This window comes from Giraffa tippelskirchi, chromosome 11, assembly GCF_054371585.1.
Source record: "Giraffa tippelskirchi isolate mGirTip1 chromosome 11, T2T-mGirTip1v1.2.pri, whole genome shotgun sequence".
Lineage (NCBI taxonomy): Eukaryota > Metazoa > Chordata > Mammalia > Artiodactyla > Giraffidae > Giraffa > Giraffa tippelskirchi.
Genome location: NC_137285.1, coordinates 93,564,457 through 93,585,949, shown reverse-complemented (window position 1 = coordinate 93,585,949; position 21,493 = coordinate 93,564,457). Strand labels below are relative to the sequence as shown.

The 21,493-nt window shown below is 37.1% G+C and overlaps 1 protein-coding gene across 4 annotated transcripts in view; it reads left to right on the top strand.

Moving 5' to 3' along the window:
• The window catches only part of NPAT (nuclear protein, coactivator of histone transcription), a 52,069-nt gene that overhangs the window by 22,507 nt on the left and 8,069 nt on the right, over positions 1-21,493 (top strand). For all 4 annotated transcript variants that reach the window (XM_081545358.1, XM_081545359.1, XM_081545356.1 and 1 more), the window contains 11 exons: positions 1,344-1,384; positions 1,890-2,108; positions 3,519-3,600; positions 4,525-4,600; positions 8,327-8,418; positions 8,499-8,586; positions 12,448-12,544; positions 13,378-13,506; positions 16,026-17,693; positions 19,217-19,332; positions 19,408-19,516. In XM_081545358.1, coding sequence (XP_081401484.1) covers positions 1,344-1,384; positions 1,890-2,108; positions 3,519-3,600; positions 4,525-4,600; positions 8,327-8,418; positions 8,499-8,586; positions 12,448-12,544; positions 13,378-13,506; positions 16,026-17,693; positions 19,217-19,332; positions 19,408-19,516 — 2,717 coding nt within the window. The remainder of the gene's footprint in view (positions 1-1,343; positions 1,385-1,889; positions 2,109-3,518; positions 3,601-4,524; positions 4,601-8,326; positions 8,419-8,498; positions 8,587-12,447; positions 12,545-13,377; positions 13,507-16,025; positions 17,694-19,216; positions 19,333-19,407; positions 19,517-21,493) is intronic.

Genomic DNA, 21,493 nt, shown 5'->3' with positions numbered 1-21,493 from the left:
AGAAATGAGGAAATTAATGATGTTCCCAGGTGCCCATAACAATTTAGAGGCAGATCTCTGGCTGAATACAAATCTAGTCCCAGTCTTGGTGGATACAAATCTACTAACTCAAGCCCCATGGGACTTCCCTTATACAGTTGCATCTTCATTACACATGCAGAAAATTGATATGTGGAATCCATGCCTCCTTTGTTCTTCCCTTATAAAGGAACAAACCCGAATAATAACACTTCTGGAATCTTCTGCTTTTAGAATTTTACTATGTCATAGCCTTGGAATGTTAGTCTCACTATCTTTAGAATAGGTATCAATTTTATAACATATCTTATTCAACTTGAGTCTAGTATGAAAACCATCCTTTCTTACACTTTCTCCCAGAGCTACAAGTGAATACCCCACTTCAGCAGGGGCCTCGTTTCCTTCCTCAGCTTAAACTGCTAGAATGGCTCCAAATGCTTTTTGTGTGACTCTGCATTTTATTTGGTAGTCTTTCATTCCCCTTTCCTGACTTCCCTTTCCTTGTTCGTTCCCTTGCAAACAATCTTCAAAGACATTCACAACTTAATTAACACCTACGGAATATTTATAAGTTACTGCAACGTTTTGTTGACAAGGGATTACATAAAAAAAGAAACCTCCTAGCCAGATGTTCTCCAAGCTTGGTTTGTGTGCTGTTAAAAATGCTTATTTGAATCAGTAAGTTTTGTGGCTCTTGTTGGCAGAGACTTATTTGACAGATTTCTGAGAAAAATGGCACAATATCTGACTGTTTACAAAATACATGGGTAACCAGTTCATAGCAAAAGGAGAATCAGTTTATATTGTGAATTTTCTTACCTGTTTGCTTTGTTCCTTCTTTAGAAGTTTGGTGAAACAATGTCATAGTCATAAATTTGATGAAAGCAGGATCTCTTTTGAAATCAGCTTGGATTCTGAAGTATTTATATATGGAGTTATATGTAAAATCAGAATTTCTCTGGGAAGACATCTCTATAGTTATAAAAGATAATTGATAATTGTAAAATATTATATATAGCTTTCTTAAATATATTGAGTTCCTAAATTCAAGGCAAATTGTATTCTTAATGGGATTTCAAAGCTCTTGCTTATTGCGCTGGATAGAAACTTGATTATTAAAATTATGCATGTTTGCATTTTTGTATGCCACTGTTTTTTTCCTAAAGCAGATAAGATTTGGTTACCCAGAAAAAAAGTATTTATCTTTTTTATCTGAGAGAAATTTCTTGCCTTTTAACTCATAATTTACTTCAGGTCTGACTGTAACTAAATCAGAATGTATCTTGGCAACAAATTTTTAATGTCTAACTACTTTTGTTTATTAGGAGCATGCAAAGTTCCCCAGGGTTTGCTGCCAATCAGAGAGGTTGGTATTCAACTTTAAACTATAAATATAATGTTCAGAATTACTTTAAACTCAAATTTAACGTCAGATGAGCATTTTTGTTAACAATACATGTGTGCTGCATTTACATTTTGTTTAAACTACTGCTTTTCTAAGTACCATTATCATATTAGGAAATAATGTTTTCATTTATTGTAAAAATATGCATTTTAAATATGTCTTATTTTTCTCATTGGCTCTCATGTATTCATTCACATCTTTTAATTCTCATTCCATAAGTTTGTTTCCTGATTGTGGAGATATTATCAGTTTTAATTATTACAGAAGAAATGTGTTCTTTAAAATTTTAGTGTATTCAATTTTAGTTTGTTTCTTGTGAAATCATCACATAAACAGGTGATAATTCTAAGGGCTGTTTTTTAAGTTCACTGTTAAATATGTAGTAGAACACATATTGTATAGACATCTTAAAATTCCCAGACTACTCTGACATTGAGTTAATTTTTTAAATACTCGTGTGTTTCAGCCCGAACAAGAAATGGGATTGCAGAAATCAAACGGCAGAGAAGGCTTGCATCTCAAGCAGCTCCTGTCAGTTCAGAGCCTTTACCGTATCTTTTAGGACAATTTACCAATTCTCCTTTGACAACTACACAAGTTATTAGGCCAACTGGCCAAATTTCAGCTCCTTTGAGGTCAGATTTTGTAGTGGTCAACCACTCACAGTCACAAGACACTATGACCAGTAAGTTTACATTTTGTGCTTTTAAATTTTGTTTTAATCAAATTGTGTGAATGAGATGGTGTGATAATATCTTTATATTCATGGTATAAAATATAGCAAAAAGTAGATAAAAGGCTAGAAGTGGGTAAATTTAGGTAATATGTGTGTGCTCACTTGTTTAATTTGCCATTAAATAAGCATATTATTAAATCTGTGAGACATGTTAATCTGGGATTCTTTTATCTGTTCTAACTGACGTCCAACCTTGAACTCTCTTCTAGTTCTCACTTATCTGCATTAATTGGAAAAAAAAAAACAACTCTTATTTGCTTTCAAAAGGAATGCACATTATATTTTGGAGAAGGCAATGGCACCCCACTCCAGTCCTCTTGCCTGGAAAATCCTATGGACGGAGGAGCCTGGTAGGCTGCAGTCCGTGGGGTCGCTAAGAGTCGGACACGACTGAGTGACTTCACTTTCATGCACTGGAGAAGGAAATGGCAACCCACTCCATTGTTCTTGTCTGGAGAGTCCCAGGGATGAGGGAGCCTGGTGGGATGCTGTCTATGGGGTCGCACAGAGTCAGACATGACTGAAGCGACTTAGCAGCAGCAGCAGCACATTATATTTGAACACTTTGTTCAACTCTTTGGTCATAGTAGTCTGTCCTCCTGAAATGAGGAATGTTTTTGTGGTTAACCTCCATCTCTACATGTTGAAAATCCTACATATTCCTGGCTAAATCTTAGAGCTAATGATAAATTTAGAGGTCATCTAGTACTTCTTGTTTGTTATGTACTTGATAGTATTAAAAGCACATGATATTTAGGAGCAAAAGGCTAGTTAATAACAGAGCTGGGATTAGAACTGAGGTGTCACCTCTCTCGTTTCTTAGACCAGTCTTTTTTCTCTTTGTGCAGGTAAAATGTATTGACAGCCATTACATTCTCCCTTATTTCCATCTTTTCTCCAATCTCTTTAACACCTCTGGGTAAAAACACTTACCCAGTATATTTAGTTTATACATCTTACAGTTCGTTTGTTCTGCCATGATATTTTTTGTTGAAACTATTCTATATTCTCTACTTTGTATTTTATTGTAAAACCGTAAGTTATGGGGACTATATTTTGTGTATCTTAGTATCTTCTGTTGGAGAAGGTAATGGCAACCCACTCCAGGATTCTTGCCTGGAGAATTCCATGGACAGAGGAGCCTGGCAGGCTACAGTCCATGGGTTGCAAAGAGTCGGACACGACTGAGCAACTAACACACACAATATCCTCTGTAGTGCCTTGCACAAAGTAGGCACTCAATATATACTAACTGAATTTAAAATAATCACTATGTAGTGCTATTTTTATTCAGTTAATTCAAGTTTTAAAAAACTATTCAGTTTCCTTGACTTACTGTTTTGTTCTCTTGAAATACAGCTGGAGAGGCTTTAAATAACAATACTGGTCCTCAGGAAAGGAAAAATCATGCCAGTTTAATGTCTCCTGGTAGACGCAAAAGGTAAATGCTTTCTAAAAGGACATGTTTCCAGTAACCATTACAAAAAAATTACACAAGGATACTTACATTGTGAATAAAGTAACAAAATTGCATTAAGTACTTGAGACTCTACTAGCTGTTTCAAAGCACTTTTTTTTTTACATTATAACCTCCCTGAAATCAGATTGTTTCAGAATCAATGATCTAGAAATGTGTTTCATTAGAAGTGTTTTTTCTGTAGTAGTATAGAAAAGCATATATTAAAATTGTGTTAACTCAGATTTTTTGAAATAATCTTTTTTATCAGCATATTTTAGGGTCTACAAACACATATTTAAACTCTTAAACTGATAATTAAAAATCTTCTCAGATATTCTCTGAGAAGTACTCTTTCTGTCCTATTTAGCCCATGTGTCTTTGTTTGAAGAATATTTCAGAAAACAGAGATAATAGTTTAAAATGTTTTTGCTGTTTTCTCAATTGCCATGCCCTGGGTATTTTTGTTGGAATTTTTACTGTTGGTTGTCTCTCATTCAAGGCTGACCTCAGCCTCCTTGGCAAGATTTCTCACTTAACCACATGAAATAATAAAAGTACTGAAATAGTATCTAACATTTGTAAGAACTTTGACCTTTTTATAAAATCTTTACATAAACTTTATGTTTATTGAATTCTTTCATTAACCCAGTAAAGCTTTAGTTTTATCCCATTGTAAAGTAGGTCATAGGGTACCTGGTAGAGACCATATAGTTAATAAGTAATAAAGCTCGACCTCAAATTCATTTCTCAATTCAAGACTATTAATGCTTTTCAACTCTACTGCCCTTTGTTCTACCACAAATAGAGAAAATATCTTTTCCACCATGACTAAGATTTGTCTTTATATGTAATGATCATTGGATTATTCATGCTAGTTAAAAGATAAGCTTTTAAAATGTCTTTCAGTGAATCTCAAAGGAAGTCTGGGCCTCATTCAACAATACGAAATTTGCAGGATCCAAATGCATTTGTAGTAGAAAAAGTAAGTGACCTTCCCAAACTTTGCAACTTAAGACATTCCTGGGTTTATAACTATTCATATGTATACAATTTTTATATATATGTATAGTGTGTGTGTGTCTGTGTAAAATGTAGTGTTTCTACAAGACTGCAGTAGAGGGAATTCCCTAGCAGTCCAGTGTTTAGGACTCTACACTACCACTGCAGGGGTCCAATCCCTGGTCAGGAAACAGATCCAGCAAGCCACGTGATGTGACACAAAAAAACTGCCATAGAATTGCTTTGGGATAGACTGTAGTACAAAATGCGGTCCACTGGGGGGGGCAGATGGCAAACAGCTCAGTATTATTAACATAAGAACCACATGAACAGTATAAAAAGGCAAAAAGATATGATACTGGAGGGTCGGAAAGTGTCCAGTGTCCTACTAGGAAGAGGGCAATTACTAATAGCTCCAGAAAGAGTGAAGAGGCTGGGCCAAAGCAGAAACATTGCTCGGTTATGGATGTGCCTGGTGGTGAATGTAAAGTCCAACGCTGTAAAAAACAGTATTGCTTAGGAACCTGGAATGTTAGGTCCATAAATCAAGGAAAATTGGATGTGGTCAAGTAGGAAATGACAAAAGTAAACATTGACATCTTCGGAATCAGTGAACTAAAGTGGATGGGAATGGGTGAATTAATTCAAATGACCATTTTATCTATAACTGTGGGCAAGAATCCCTTGGAGAAATGGATTAGCCCTCATAGTCAACAAAAAAGTCCAAAGTGCAGTGCTTGGGTGCACTTTCAAAAATAACAGAATGATCTTGGTTCGTTTCCAAGGCAAACCATTCAATATCACAGTTATCCCAGTCTATACCCCAACCACTGATGCCAAGGAAGCTGAAGTTGACTGGTTCTATGAAGACTTATAAGACCTCCTAGAACTAACGCCAAAAAAAGATGTCATTTTCATCATAGTGGATTGGAATGAAAAAGTAGGAAGTTAAGAGATACCTAGAGTAACAGCAAGTTTGGCCTTGGAGGACAAAGGCTAGCAGTTTTGTCAAGAGAACACACTGGTCATACATAGCAAACGCTGTCTCCCAAGAGCACAAGAGAAAACTCTACACCTAGACATCACCAGATGGTCAATACGGAAATCAGATTGATTATATTCTTTGCAGCCAGAAACGGAGAAAATCTATACAGTCAGCAAAAGCAAGACCAGGAGCTGACTGTGGCTGAGATCATCAGCTCCTTATAGCAAAATTCAGGCTTAAATTGAAGAAAGGGGGGAAAGCCACTAGGCCATTTAGGTATGACCTAAATCAAATTCCTTATTAATATACAGTGGAGGTGACAAGTACATTAAGGGATTAGATCTGGGAGACAGACTGACTGAAGAACTATAGACAGAAGTTCGTAACATTATGCAGGAGGTGGTGACCAAAGCCATCCCAAAGAAAAAGAAATGCAAGAAAGCAAAGTGGTTGTTGAGGAGGCTTTACAAATAGCTGAGAATGAAAGAGAAGTGAAAGACAATGAAGAAAGGGAAGGATACACCCAACTGCATGCAGAATTCCAGAGAATAGCAAGGAGAGAGAAGAAAGCTTTCAGTGTACAAGGCAAAGAAATAGAAGAAAACAACAGAATGGGAAAGACTAGAAATCTATTCAAGAAAATTGGAGATGTCACGGGAACATTTCATGCAAGGATGGGCATGATAAAGGATAGAAATGGTAAGGACCTAACAGAAGCAGTAGAGATTAAGCACAGCTGGCAGGAATACACAGAAGAGCTATGTAGAAAAAGTCTTAATGACTCAGATAACCACAATGGTGTGGTCACTCGCCTAGAGCCAGACATCCTGGGGTGTGCAGTTAAGTGGGCCTTAGGAAGCAATACTAAGAGCATGGCTAGTAGAGGTGATAGAATTCTGGCTGAGCTATTTCAAATCCTAAAAGGTGATGCTGTTAAAGTGCTGTGCACAATATGTCAGCAAACTTGGAAAAGTCAACAGTGGCCATAGGACTGGAAAAGGTCAGTTTTCATTCCAATCCCAAAGAAAGGCAATGCCAAAGAATGTTCAAACTACCGTACAATTGCACTCATTTCACATGCTAGCAAGGTTATGCTTAAAACCCTTCATGCTAGACTTGAGCAATATATGAACTGAGAACTTGCTGATGTAAAAGCTGGATTTAGAAAAGGCAGCAGAACCAGAGATCAAATTGCCAGCATTCGTTGGATCATAGAGAAAGCAAGGGAATCCCCCAAAAAATCGACTACTGTTTCATTTACTATGTGAAAGCCTTTGACTGTAAGGGTCACAAACAAACTGGGGGAAATTCTTAAGAAACAGGAATACCAGACCACCTTACCTGCTTCCTGAGAAATCTGTATGCAGGTCAAGAAGCAATAGTTAGAAATGGACATGGAACAATGAACTGGTTCAAAATTGGGAATGGAGTACAATAAGGCTGTATATTGTCACCCTGCTTATTTAACTTGTGTGCAGAGTACATCATGCGAAATGCCAGACTGGATGAATCATAAGCTGGAATCATGCTGGGAGAAGTATCAACAACCACAGATACACAGATGATAACCCCTTGTAATGGCAGACAGTGAAGAGAAACTGAAGTGCCTCTTGATGAAGGTGAAAGAGGAGAGTGAAAAAGCTGGCTTAAAACTCAGCATTCAAAAACTAAGATCATGGCGTACAGCCCATGACTTCATGGCAAAATGAAGGTGGAAAAGTGGAAACAGTGACAGGTTTTATTTCCTTGGGCTCCAAAATCACTGTAGATGGTGACTGCAGCCGTGAAGTTAAAAGACACTTGCTCCTTGGAAGGAAAGCTATGACACACCTATACAGCATGTTAAAAAACAGACACAAAGGTCTGTATATTCAAAGCTATGGTTTTCCCAGTAGTCATGTACAAATGAATGTGAGTGTTGGACCATATAGATGGCTGAGCGCCCTTTATGTTCGAACTGTGGTGCTGAAGACTCTTGAGAGTCCCTTGGACTGCAGGGAGATCAAACTAGTCAATCCTAAAGGAAATCAACCCTGAATATTTATTGAAAGGACTGATGCTGAAGCTGAAACTCTGATACTTTGGCCATCTGATGTGAAGAGGCAACTCGTTAGAAAAGACCCTGATGCTGGGAAAGATGGAAGACAAAAAGAGAAGAGGCGATAGAGGATGAGATGATTAGATGGCATCACCAACTTGATGGCCATGAATCTGAGCAAACTCCAGGAGATAGTGAAGGCCAGGGAAGCCTGGCATGCTGCAGTCCTTGGTGGCGCAAAGAGTTGTACACAACTTAAGAACAGCAACAAGACTGTAGGGATATTTACCAGTTAGAAACAGTCTAGTCAGAATAGCCAACACGTGCAAATGAACCAAGTAAGAAACAGAAGTATTTTTAAGAAACTGTAAATACATTGTTATTGCTGGATTATGCAATATAATAGAACATTTTTCCAGAATAGAGTCAGCTTATTTAAAACCTTGTATGAAAAGCTAACGAGTTTGGAACTATGTAGTTCCAAAGTGAAAAAGAAGTTGGTGAAGGATCTGCGAAAATACTTGTAAGTGGTTAACATAGTAATCTGGTGTTAATACAGAAGGCACCACCGTACTTTTGAGTTTCTACCTAGATTTAGTAAAACTATCCAGCTTCCATTGATTCTTTTTAGACAAATAACATAATAGTCTATCCTGTGCATTTGCTAATACTGATTTCTTTTTCAGCAAATGGTTATTGAAAATGCACGAGAAAAGATACTAAGCAACAAGTCTCTTCAAGAAAAGCTTGCAGAAAACATTAATAAATTTTTGACTAGGTAAAATATTTGTGTTTGAAATACCTAATTGTTTTTGCCTAGTTGAGAACTACGATAAAAGTTTTCCTTTTGTATTACAGTGACAACAGTATTGTTCAAGTACCTAAGCAAACAGATAGCAACCCTAGTGAGCCAGAGACTTCAATTGATGAACTCCTGGGACTTCAGGTATGGTTAAGGGTGTGTGTGTGTGTGTGTGTGTGTGTGTGTGTGTAGTAGATAGACTCATCATTAAAACTGATAGTATTAAGGGTGTGGATGTGTGTGTGTGTGTGTAGTAGATAGACTCATCATTAAAACTGATAGTATTCCAGTTTCATTTCAAAACCATTGATAACCATATGTATAAGATGCTTTAAAATAATAATTAAAATACAGATTTCCTTCATTATCCAAATGTAATCTGTTCCTGAAAATATGTTAGTGAATTTTCAACATCAAAATTGCAATATTTTTTCCTGTGTTATTAAAAAATAGTTGGTATACATCACTGTATAAGTTTTAGGCATGCGGTACAATGATTTGATTTAAATATGTTAAAATTGCTTTATTGAGATGGTAGAATAAGACATTCCTAATTCATCTAGTAACTGTAACCAGTTCTTCCAGCTATCAATAGAATTTTCCTGCATCCATACAACAACCAATCATGTATTTCATAGTATTTAATGATTAAAGATTCATTAGTGGATGTATTTTTGTTCAGTAAGCAGTATTGTACAGTGTGTGTAAAATAAATTACATTTCTTCTGCACCTGCACAAACTATATAAAAATGTAAAGAAACAATGAAATGATATGTTAAACTTATGTGAAGAATCCAAGTAATGTTTAACAAAAAGTGAGCAAGACACTTTAAAAAGAAGTTACTTACTAAATGAATACTTGTCTGAGATTTACTGCTGAGAGAATATAAATAGGGGCTATAGTCACTTGCTGTCCAGTGACAGTGGAGATGAAAGAGGATACGCTGGTAAAGGAAGAATTGAACAATATGTGTTTTAAGGTTTGCAAATATTTTTTTGAAGAGCAGCTGAGATCGTGGTTGTTGCGTATGTTTTTACTTAGACTCTGAGATAATGTAGTCATTTTGTTGCTTTACCACAAAATGAATTCGTAATAATGAATTCACGATAGCAGTTTACTTTCAGATGATGAATTCCAAATAAAACCACTGAGTTTTTTTTTTCTTTTTGTTACTTCCTTCAGAATACTTAAAAAAAACTTTTATACATTTTCCTATAGTGAAATTCAGTAAATTTTAACAAAATATGAACACGCTGTTTGAAAGCAACCTGGCTTCCCTGATAAGTCAGTTGGTAAAAGAATTCTTCTGCGATGCAAGAGACCCCGGTTCGACTCCTGGGTCAGGAAGATCTGCTGGAGAAGGGATAGGCTACCCACTCCAGTATTCTTGGGCTTCCCTTCTGACTCAGCTGGTAAAGAATCCACCTGTAATACAGGAGACCTGTATTTGATCCATGGATTGGGAAGATTCCCTGGAGAAGGGAAAGGCTACCCACTCCAGTGTTCTGGCTTGGAGAATTCCATGGACAGTCCATCAGGTTGCAAAATCAGACACAACTGAGCAACTTTCACTTTCACTTTTTAAATTATTTAGCAGTCTTCCACTGTCTTAATGTTTAACATATCCCCTATTCTAAATTTTTATAATCTTCAGCCCCTTGCTTATATTTTCTTCAAAATACATCAGGTGCTTACTGTAATCAAGACACTCTATTAGATACTATGAGAGGTTATAAGAAAATGAAGACACAGCCCTCTGTTCATGGTATTCATAATATTGTATATTGGGGAAAAGTTAAAAATTCAGATTTCAATAACTTTGAAAGAACAGCAATGGAGTAGTACACACATCAACTTCACTAAGAGAACAGAGCCACTTGTACAAATAGGTAAATTTTTAAAATATTTTTATATATCTTTGTGACCTTGGGATAGGCAGGATATCTTGGGTTATACAAATCACTGACTGTGATTTTTTTTATTTTAAGACTTCCTTAAATTCAAAATACGTGCTTGTCAAAAGCAACATTAAATGGGCTTCCCTGGTGGCTCAGTGGTAAAGAATCCACCAGCCAATACATGAGACCCTGGTTTGATAACTGATTTGGGAAGATCCCATATACCCGTGCACCACAACTGCTGAGCCTGTGCTCTAGAGCCCAGAAGCTGCAACTGCTGAGCCCACGAGTCACAAGGATTGAAGCCTCGAGCCCATGCATCACAACAATAGAAGCCATCTCAGTGAGAAGCCTGTGTACCACAGCTAGAGAGTAGCCCCCACTTGCTACAACTCGAGAAAAGCCTGTGCAGCAACAGCACAATACAGCCAAAAATTAAATAAAAATTTTTTTAAGTTTTAAAAATTATTTTTTAAAAAGCATCATTAAAAAAAATTAAAAGGCAGACCGACAAGTTTGGAACATGTATTTCAGGATTCTTTCAATTATGATTTTTAAAGTTTGAATGTAATGAGAAATTTACTAGAAAAATGTTTTTCCTCAGCAGTAACTTTTGTAAGAGGGTATGCACCCCTTCATAGTTTGATTAACATTAGATTGTTGACTCTTGACATTACTTACATTATGATAGATTTTCAAGTTCATAGATAAAGAAAAATTTGTTCAAGCTCCTAGCTTTCTTCTAAATCACATTTCATCAAGAATTATTGATGTTCTCTGTACATCTTCATTGTCAAGGTTAACTTATTCTTTAGTTTTTCTTTTCATTTTATGGCCATTTTTATTTTAAAAATCCAAGCTTTTAATCATTTCATGAGAGTTCCACCTTATCTCTTGCTCCACATGAATTTCCTCTCCCTTGGGATCCAAATGTATGCTTCACCAAAATTGAAGAATTTAAACAGAATTTAAAGGTAGCTTTTGGCATGCTGCTTTTAAGGATGAGCACATAAGCAAGGATTGTCCAACACTTAGAGGAAATTTTTAAAATATGGATACAGGGACTTCCCTGGCAGTCAGGAGTTAAGACTCCTTGCTTCCACTGCAGGGGGCACAGGTTCCACCCCTGATGAAGGAACTAAGATCCACATGCTTCGTGGCACAGCCAAAAATAAAAAATTTTTAAAAATAAAATGAAGAGACAAAAACAGGCAGATAAAAAGAGTGAGATGGATTTACATTGGAGGATCTAGAAAGCAGTATACAACAAACTAATATGAAGAAAGCTGATTAAAGAACATTATTAAACCAAACTCATAGAAAAAGAGATATGAGGTGGAAGAATTGGACAAAGGTGGTCAAAAGGTACAAATTTTCAGTTGTAAGTGCAAGGGATGTGATGAACAACACAGTGACTATAGTTAACACTGCTGTAACAGTTTGAGGTTAGGGGTGCTGACCCCACATGCAGTCAAAAGCCCACTTCAAACCTTATAGTCAGCCCTTCATGTATCAGTTCCACAAGTACAAATTCAGCCAAAATTGGATTTTGTAGGGCTATAGTACATATTTATTGAAAAAATTCTGCATGTAACCGGACCTGCACGGTTCTAATCTGTGTTGTTCAAGGGTCGACAGTATTTGAAAGTTGAGGGTGTATCCTAAGAGTTCTCACAAGGAAAAACAATTTTTTTTTCTTTTTAAAAAATATATATGAGATGATGGATATTAAGTAAGCGTCTTTTGGTCATCATTTCACAGTATATGTACATCAAGTCGTTACGCTGCATAACTTAAACTTACACAGTGGTGTATGTCAAGTAATAAAGAGCATTGCAGCTTGATTTTACTTTGTATATGTAAATATTCCTATGTTTGTTTGATTTTAATGTTTGGGAATATGTTCACCAAAGTGATTAAATAGTAGAATTAGGGAGCATTCATTTTCTATTTGCTGGTCTTCATGTTTTAATTTAAGTGAATAGTGTTATAATCAGAAGAAATTTTCTTGGAAAGGAATAGATGTCCTCTAATTACTTTGCTGGTATTAAACCATATCAGTTCAATTGGAATCACTTTTGTTTGTTTTGTTTTTGTTTTTGCAGAGTGAGATCCACATGTCTGAAGAAGCTATACAGGATATATTGGAACAGACAGAATCAGATCCAGCGTTTCAGGCACTCTTTGATCTATTTGACTATGGTAGGTAGACCATTTCTTTCAAGATAGTTTGGAGAAAAATGTTTCTCCAGTTTCTTTGGAGAAGTAGCTTAAATGGTGAAATAACATTTCCCAGAGCATCTGGAGAAAGTTCCTGCTTTTTCATATGAAAGAGTTTTTTCTTTCTTTTTAATTTTGTCTGCACTGGGTCTGCATTGTGGTATGTGGGGCTCTCTAGTTGTGGCCTGTGAGCTTAGTTGCTCTGAGGCATGTGGAATCTTAGTTCCCCAACCAGGGATCGAACCCACGTGCCCTGCATTGGAAGGCTGATTCTTAACCACTGGACCACCAGGAAAGTCTTGTTTTTCTTAAAGATACTTTACCTGTAAAAATAGAGAGCAGTCTTGTGGGTGAGAGGGATAGTTGTTGGCAGTATTTCCAGTCATCAAAAATGTGTTGTGGTCTACTACTGTGCACACATTATACTAAACACAGTTGGATAATACAAAAGAAATAGAAATATTTGGCCATTGCCTTCCATCTTACGGCCTAGTGCAGTGGTGCTGAAAGTGTAGTCTCCAAACTAGCAGATCAGAATTATCTGAGAACATGTTAAAAATGCAAATTCTTGGACCTGTATATTATGATATACAGTAAAGTATAAGAACTACTGGGTCTAGAGGAAAAACCATACTTGTCAATGATATATAAGGCAACATGTTAAAAACTATAATCAAAGGACTGTAATTAAAACCAAACTTTAATATTTACTAAGTAATATTTACTTAATATTTACTAATACTAAGATGTATTAATTGATGCTTATTTTTATTTTGGTTATTTAACCAATTGTTTTCCTATTCCCGTTTTAACAGGTAAAACAAAGAACAATAAAAATATATCACAAGGCATTTGCAGTCAGCATATGGAAACCAATCCCAGTGTAGTCTTAGCAGGTGAAACTAATCTAGCAGTTAAAGGTACTTTTGAAACAGAACAATCTGGTAAGAATTCAGTTTTGTTAATATCAGTCTAAATCCTAATATCAATCCCAAAATCTCTTAGGCAGAAAATGTTTAGTTTGAAAAATTTTTGAATTATTTCCACGCCTGTAGTACTTTGATTAAAAGATGAACTTTTATTACTCGTTCCTTCATGATGCAGTGGACTTGACATACACAATTTGGTGTGACTAGTGTTGACCGATTCAACCAAAGTCTATAACTTCAAACATAATTTTTTGAGGCACATATTCAGAATAAATCCCTAATATGTAAGGTTGGTTTGTGGTATTAATCATCCAGCCTAGTAAGCAAATACAGCTGAGTGCTCAGTATCTATACCTTTTATTTAGAGGAAATTATATACTCTGCTGTTGGTCCTGAATTAATAGATTTTATGAGGTTTTAGGTCATATTCCTGTATGTTTACTAAGTCACTTCTGTATGTTTCTGCCTCTCATGGAATACCAGTTTGGCACATAATTGTCCTACAGTAACTGAGGACAGGCAGTGAATATGTCTGTCTTAGTTCTTTTAAAATTTTGCCAAGTTTTTTAAAATTTCATTTTTGTGATGCATGCTAAGTCGCTTTTCAGTTATGTCTGACTCTTTGTGACCCATGGACTATAAGCCGCCAAACTCTTCTGTCCATGGGATTCTCCAGGCAAGAATACTGGAGTGGGCTACCATTCCCTTCTCCAGGGGATCTTCCTGACCCAGGGATCAAACCCAGGTCTCTTAAATCTCCTGCATTGGCAAGCAGGTTCTTTACCGCTAGCACCACCTGGGAATCCCGTAACACTTGGAGAAGTGTACAATAAAAATATACTTTGCTCATTGAATTATCAGCAAGCAAACACCCACATAACAATCTCTCAGGTCAAAAAATAGAATCCTGCCAGCACCACAAAAACATCTGTTCGTATCCATTCCCAACCACTCTTCCTTTCATAACCATTATCCTGGCTTCTCTCATGTTATCTTGGCATCTCATACTTGCTAAACTTTATGCCTGTTTTGTACCACTCTGTCCGTTTCTGTCTACACCAAGGTATGCCAATGTAATCTTTTCTGTTCATCTGTTCTTAAATGCCATTACTCATTCCAACTCTGTCAAAAAACCTCCTGACTTCCAAGTTTCACATTATGTCCTTCCAAAACCTAGTTTTGGAATATGTCAGACTATATTCCTACTGAGAGTCCTTTGCTTGTACCCAAGCCCAATCCTCCATTTCTTCTTCGGTTGAATTGTAGTAGGATGTCTTTCTCATATATATTATGTGTGGAAGATTGTACCCTGCTGCTGCTGCTGCTGCTGCTAAGTCACTTCAGTTGTGTCCGACCCTGTGCGATCCCATAGACGGCAGCCCACCAGGCTCTGCCGTCCTTGGGATTCTCCAGGCAAGAACACTGGAGTGGGTTGCCATTTCCTTCTCCAATGCATGAAAGTGAAAAGGGAAAGTGAAGTCGCTCAGTCGTGTCCGACGCCTCGCGACCTCATGGATTGCAGCCCACCAGGCTCCTCCGTCCATGGGATCCTCCAGGCAAGAGTACTGGAGTGGGTTGCCATTTCCTTCTCCAGATTGTACCCTGCCCTGCACAAAATGAAACTTGAAATCCTATTTTCTAAGAAAGTCTCTTCCCACTTGATTGAAACTGACTACCTGGGTATAATTTCTACTGATTTCCCCACAATAAGGATTTTCATGCGCTCCATACCCACTATTATGTTACCAGTGTCACATTAACAGAATTTCCCATTATCTATTTCATATTGTTAATATTTTCTAAACTGAATGATGTATGACAGTATATCAGTATTTTCTCAAATGCCCTTTTTTCTAACTCTTGCACTTCTATTTGTCAAGGTCTCCTCCTGCCATGCCTCTTTTATAACACCTCACATCCCATAGGCTCGAAGAGGTGCCTTTTGTTCCTGTACTAACTTACAGTTATGAGCATGTTTTATTATGACTTTCTGCTCTATATCTGCCTCCCTTTCTAGATCACCAAGGGCAAATTGGGTCATTCATCTTTATATCCCAGTACTGATCATATGATTGATATTTGGTGTGTAATAAATGTTAAACAGTACACAGTAACATCAAATGTTGGTTATGCAAAATGTACTTGGCCCCATTTCACCTTCTTAATGAATATATCAAATAGTGTGGGAAAAGTTGAAAAGTCAGCTATTTTGAAAACACGGTGTGTTTGTAGCCGGATTTTATATATTGGTACATATTAAATGTTCTTAAAAGTATATATTTTTCTTCATGTGTCATCTGTTTTCTAAAAAGCTTGAAAAACAATTTGACATGTGTATAACTAGGCATCAGTGATAAGAGTATCTGTAAGTTTTTTTTTGTTACTCAAAAAATGAGAGAATTTATCATATTTCCATTTGCTGGTATGTCAAAGATTAGTTATCTCCTTGGCAAAATAGTTTTAACACTAAAGATGACTTCCTCAGGCTGTTATTCACACTCACCACATATTTCTGCCACCCTGATATTTTGCAGATGATCCATCTGGTCAACCCTCATTTTGTACTTCCTATCAAAATGAAGACACATCAAGTGTTTTGAAGAATGTCAGCAACCATGATGAGCTTAGACAGGAAGCCCAGGAACATTTTTCCCACATAGACTCTAGCATCCAGAAAAAGGCCTTTAAAACAGTTGTATCTACTGAACAGAAGTGTAACCTTGATATTACCTTTGAGTCTGTGCCCAGTTTGAGTGACTTTAATGAAAGAGTAAACTCTGATGCTGAATGTAATCAGCATTGTGCTGAATTATACACCAGTCAGATGTCCACTGAGACTGAAATGGCTCTGGAAGTTGAAAAGAATTCTTTGTCTCCAAGTATACAGAATGAATCTCAGTTACAGCCCAATCAGTCTCCTATACCAATAAGTTCAGTTGTTTCCCTTGGTGGTGAAACTAACAATGAGAACTTAATTCTCTCTGGAAAAACTTCTCAACTTTTACCCCAAAATATTCCATTAGCTGGAAAGGCATCTAAAAAAGGTCAGTTTTGTGAAAGTTCTGATGATACAAAAAGACTTAAAGCTGATTTCCATGATTCCAAGTCACCAGATTCTAGAGAAATTCATCAGAATAAAATTGAAATTAATAATGTGTTACCAGTTGCATCTCAGCAACTTGCAGATTGCCAAGATAATTCTTCACTTCAGATATTACCGGCGTCTATTGAAAATTCGGGTTTAACTGTATCTGAACAAAAAGTAGAAATTCACCTTGAAGATTCAGTATCTTCCATTAAACAACCATCTAATGATTCATCATCTGTTGAGTTAAATCATACAATACATGAAACTCAGTCCTCCAAGTCTGAGAAAGCTGCTTTGGATTCACAAGAGCCTTCATCTTCTGTAAAAGAAGATGGAGATAGTATTTTTCTCTCTTTAGGTGAAAATAACTGTGAAGAAGTTACATTGATGACTTCAGAAAGCAATCCTATAGAAGATAGACATTCTCTTCCTTCAGAATCTCTGTGTTGTTCAGTGAGGGAGTCTCATCCCGAGTCCCAGAATACTAATAATAAACCTGCTAACGACAAATCTGCAGAGATAGATGCATCAAATATAGTCTCTCTCAAAATTATCATCAGTGATGATCCATTTGTTTCCTCAGATACTGAACTTAACAGTGCAGTTTCTAGCATCAGTGGAGAAAACTTGCCAACTATCATTTTGTCTTCTCCTGCTAAATCACCTGCCAGAAATGCAGAATTACTTAAATGCCTGTCTTCAGAAGAAACCACAGGTGCTATCTCATCTGCTGAAGGAACTGGGGATTCAGCCTCAATGGAACAGAGCCTCTTAGCACTCAAACCTGAAGACTCTACAGTAAACAACATGCAGAATGAAGACAGCATTGCTCTTTCAACCAATGTTACTCCATGTGTTTCCAAGGATGGAGGATACATACAGTTAATGCCAGCTACAAGCACAACTTTTGGCAATTCAAGTAATATTTTGATAGCTACTTGTGTAACTGATCCAGCAGCCTTAGGAACAACTGTCAGTCAGTCAAATGTTGTGGTGTTGCCTGGAAATTCTGCACCTATGACTGCTCAACCTCCACTATCTCAATTACAGACACCCCCAAGGTCAAATAGTGTATTTGCTGTCAATCAAGCTGTGTCACCCAATTTCTCACAAGGTAACTAAGAACATGGTGAAGTTCATTTCTGTGGAATGGGATCACCTTTCTCTTGTGTGTATAATGATTCACTAGAAGGTAATAAATCATGGATGATAGTATAAGATACAGAAATTTGTGATTAGGCCTTCTCTACTTTAGAGAATTCAGTCATACTTCTTTTTTAATCTACTGCTCAGCTATGGAATTCAGTGGTTTAATTTTTCACTTCTTTTTCTTTCCACACTTCTCAATCCGTGTCTAAGCTATAAGAAAAAGAGAGCAGTGGGGAGACTAATTCATCAAAAAGCTACATACCTACTAAAACCCAGTGTTGTGGGAGATTTTTCTTAAATAGCTGTTAGTCTTGGTTTTCCCGAAATCTATTACCTGTTTGGACAGACTTCCAAGACAAAACTTGAATTTCTCCCTCTGTAATACCCTTTGTACCTTCTCACTGTTTTCCACCTTTGAAAATTGATCCCTGTCTTTTGAATTCTTTGTTTATAGGAGGACTTATGGCATTTATTACATGCCATTTTATATGTAGCTCGTAATTGAATGCCTGTCATAGTGGTCGTTCCTTTAAGGTGGGGTTTGTGGCACATTCATCTACACTTCCTATTTATTGATTCCCAAGCTCTTTTCCCCTCTTTTTTTTTTTTTCTTTTTACATTTAGGTATACAGTTAAAGCAGATTAAATATCAGCAGTTAAGTATTAAGCCTGATGGACCTAAAGTTAAAGAAAGAGTCGGAATTAGTAGGCAATGTGGGTCTTCAGCCGAAGTTTAGAGAATTAAGTAGTATTGGAGTAAAAGGAAGGGAGTGTTAAGCAGCACAAGGATAGATAGGTATTAGAGAGACTGAAAAGTGTTCGTGAAGGTGAGGAGATCAAGCTAATAGCAGTTAATGAATTTATTAGGAAAAGATTCATTTACAGGACAGGGTTAAATGAATTATGATAGCTATATAGACTATATTGCTGACGTTTCCATGTGAACATTGTACTTTCCCCCACAGTTTTGGCTGGTTGCTCACTTATCTGGACCTTTTTGGACAAATACCACTGAGATAATAGTTTGGGTTTGTGAGTAAGTCTTAGATTTATCAGTCTTCAATTAGGACCTAATTTTATGGTAAAAGATTCAGACTTGAAACCTGTACTACCAACTTTTCAATCAATTTCACTGTTTTTTCTAGGGGAATCAAGGTTAAAAATATAATATGATTTGCTGGCTATATTACAACTATAATATGATCTCCTGGCTATAGAGTCTTATGCTTACTCATGATGTTTAGCTTGACTAAATGCCATAGAATACTTCAGATTGACCTTTTCTCAATTTGTTAGCCTCGCTGTTGTTCCTAAATTAATTTTTTAAGGAGAGTAGATTTATATAAAAAGGAATTTATAATTGTATAGAATTTATTTCAAATTAATAATTACTTCGATGCCTTGTATTTATGAGAGAAAAATCACATTTTGTTGAGAATTTGTTTTTGTTTTTGACGTCTCCTTTTGTTGTCGTCGTTGTTTTTGAAGGATCTGCCATTATAATCGCTTCTCCAGTCCAACCTGTACTTCAAGGAATGGTGGGAATGATTCCTGTATCTGTGGTTGGACAGAATGGAAATACCTTTTCTGCTCCTCCTCGGCAGGTAAGATTTATGAACTGAAAATGGCTCGGTGCCACTTTTCAAACAAAATAGAATTAATGACTTCTTCTCTTCTAGGTCCTTCATATGCCTTTGGCAGCACCTGTATGCAATAGAAGTATCCCTCAATTCCCTATCCCTTCAAAATCTTCGAAGAGTCAGGGACTAAAAAACAAACCTTGTACAGGTATGTTTTTGAGTTGATTCATGTCAACTCTTTTTGTTTTGTTTTTAGTACTGATAACTCTCTTAACAGGTGATTGTCCAACCTTTGCTTAAAGTTTTTTGCAGTGATTAGAAAAAAAGACAAATGGAACAGAACAGAATTTAGAAAGAGATCATGTATTTGTAGGAACTTGTATGTAGTAGAGATAACATCAGATGTCAGAAGAAATAGGATTCACTTCAGTTCAGTTGGTCAGTCGTGTCCTACTCTTTGCGACCCCATGGACCGCAGCACGGCAGGCCTCCCTGTCCATCACCAACTCTTGGAGTTCCCCCAAATTCATGTCCATTGAGTCGGTGATGCCATCCAACCATCTCATCCTCTGTTGTCCCCTTCTCCCACCTTCAATCTTTCCCAGCATCAGGGTCTTTTCCAGTGAGTCAGTTCTTCCCATCAGGTGGCCAAATTATTAGTTTCAGCTTCAACATCAGTCCTTCCAATGAACACTCAGGACTGATCTCCTTTAGGATGGACTGCTTGGATCTCCTTGCAGTCCAAGAGACTCACAAGATTCTTCTCCAACACCACAGTTCAAAAGTGAAGTCACTCAGTCGTGTCTGACTCTTTCTGACCCCATGGACTGTAGCCTACAAGGTTCCTCCATCCATGGGATTTTCAAGGCAACAGTGCTGGAGTGGGTTGCTATTTCCTTCTCCAGGGGATCTTCCCGACCCAGGGATCAAACCCTGGTCTCCTGTGTTGTAGGCAAACGCTTTACCATCGGAGCTACAGTCCAGTTCACACATCCATACACGACTACTGGAAAAACCATAGCTTTGACTATATGGACCTTTATTGGCAAAGTACTGTCTCTGCTTTTTAATATGCTGTCTATGGTCATAAATTTCCTTCCAAGGAGCAAGCGTATTTTAATTTCATGGCTGCAATCACCATCTGCAGTGATTTTGGAACCCCCAAAAATAAAGTCTCTCACTGTTTGCACTGTTTCCCCATCTATTTCCCATGAAGTGATGGGACCAGATGCTATGATCTTAGTTTTCTGAATGTCGAGCTTTAAGCCAACTTTTTCACTCTCCTCTTTCACTTTCATCAAGAGGCTCTTTAGTTCTTCTTCACTTTCTGCCATAAGGGTGGTGTCACCTGCATATCTGAGGTTATTGATATTTCTCCCAGCAAACTTGATTCCAGCTTGTGCTTCTTCCAGCCCAGCTTTCTCATGATGTACTCTGCATATAAGTTAAATAAGCAGGGTGACAATATACAACCTTGACGTACTCGTTTTCCTATTTGGAACCAGTCTGTTGTTCCATGTCCAATTCTAACTGTTGCTTCCTGACCTTCATACAGGTTTCTCAAGAGACAGGTCAAGTGGTCTGGTATTCCCATCTCTTTCAGAATTTTCCACAGTTTATTGTGATCTAAACAGTCAGAGGCTTTGGCATAGTCAATAAAGCAGAAATAGATGTTTTTCTGGAACTCTCTTGCTTTTTCGATGATCCATTGATGTTGGCAATTTGATCTCTGGTTCCTCTGCCTTTTCTAAAATCATCTTGAACATCTGGAAGTTCACGGTTCACATATTGCTGAAGCCTGGCCTGGAGAATTTGAGCATTACTTTACTAGCATGTGAGATGAGTGCAGTTGTGCGATAGTTTGAGCATTCTTTGGCGTTGCCTTTCTTTGGAATTGGAATGAAAAGTGACATTTTCTAGTCGTGTGACTACTGCTGAGTTTTCCAGATTTGTTGGCATATTGAGTGCAGCACTTTCACAGCATCATCTTTCAGGACTTGAAATAGCTCAACTGGAATTCCATCACCTCCACCAGCTTTGTTCGTAGTGATGCTTCCTAAGGCCCACTTGACTTCACATTCCAGGATGTCTGGCTCTAGGTGAGTGATCACACCATTGTGATTATCTGGGTCGTGAAAATGTTTTTTGTACAGTTCTTCTGTGTATTCTTGCCACCTCTTCTTAA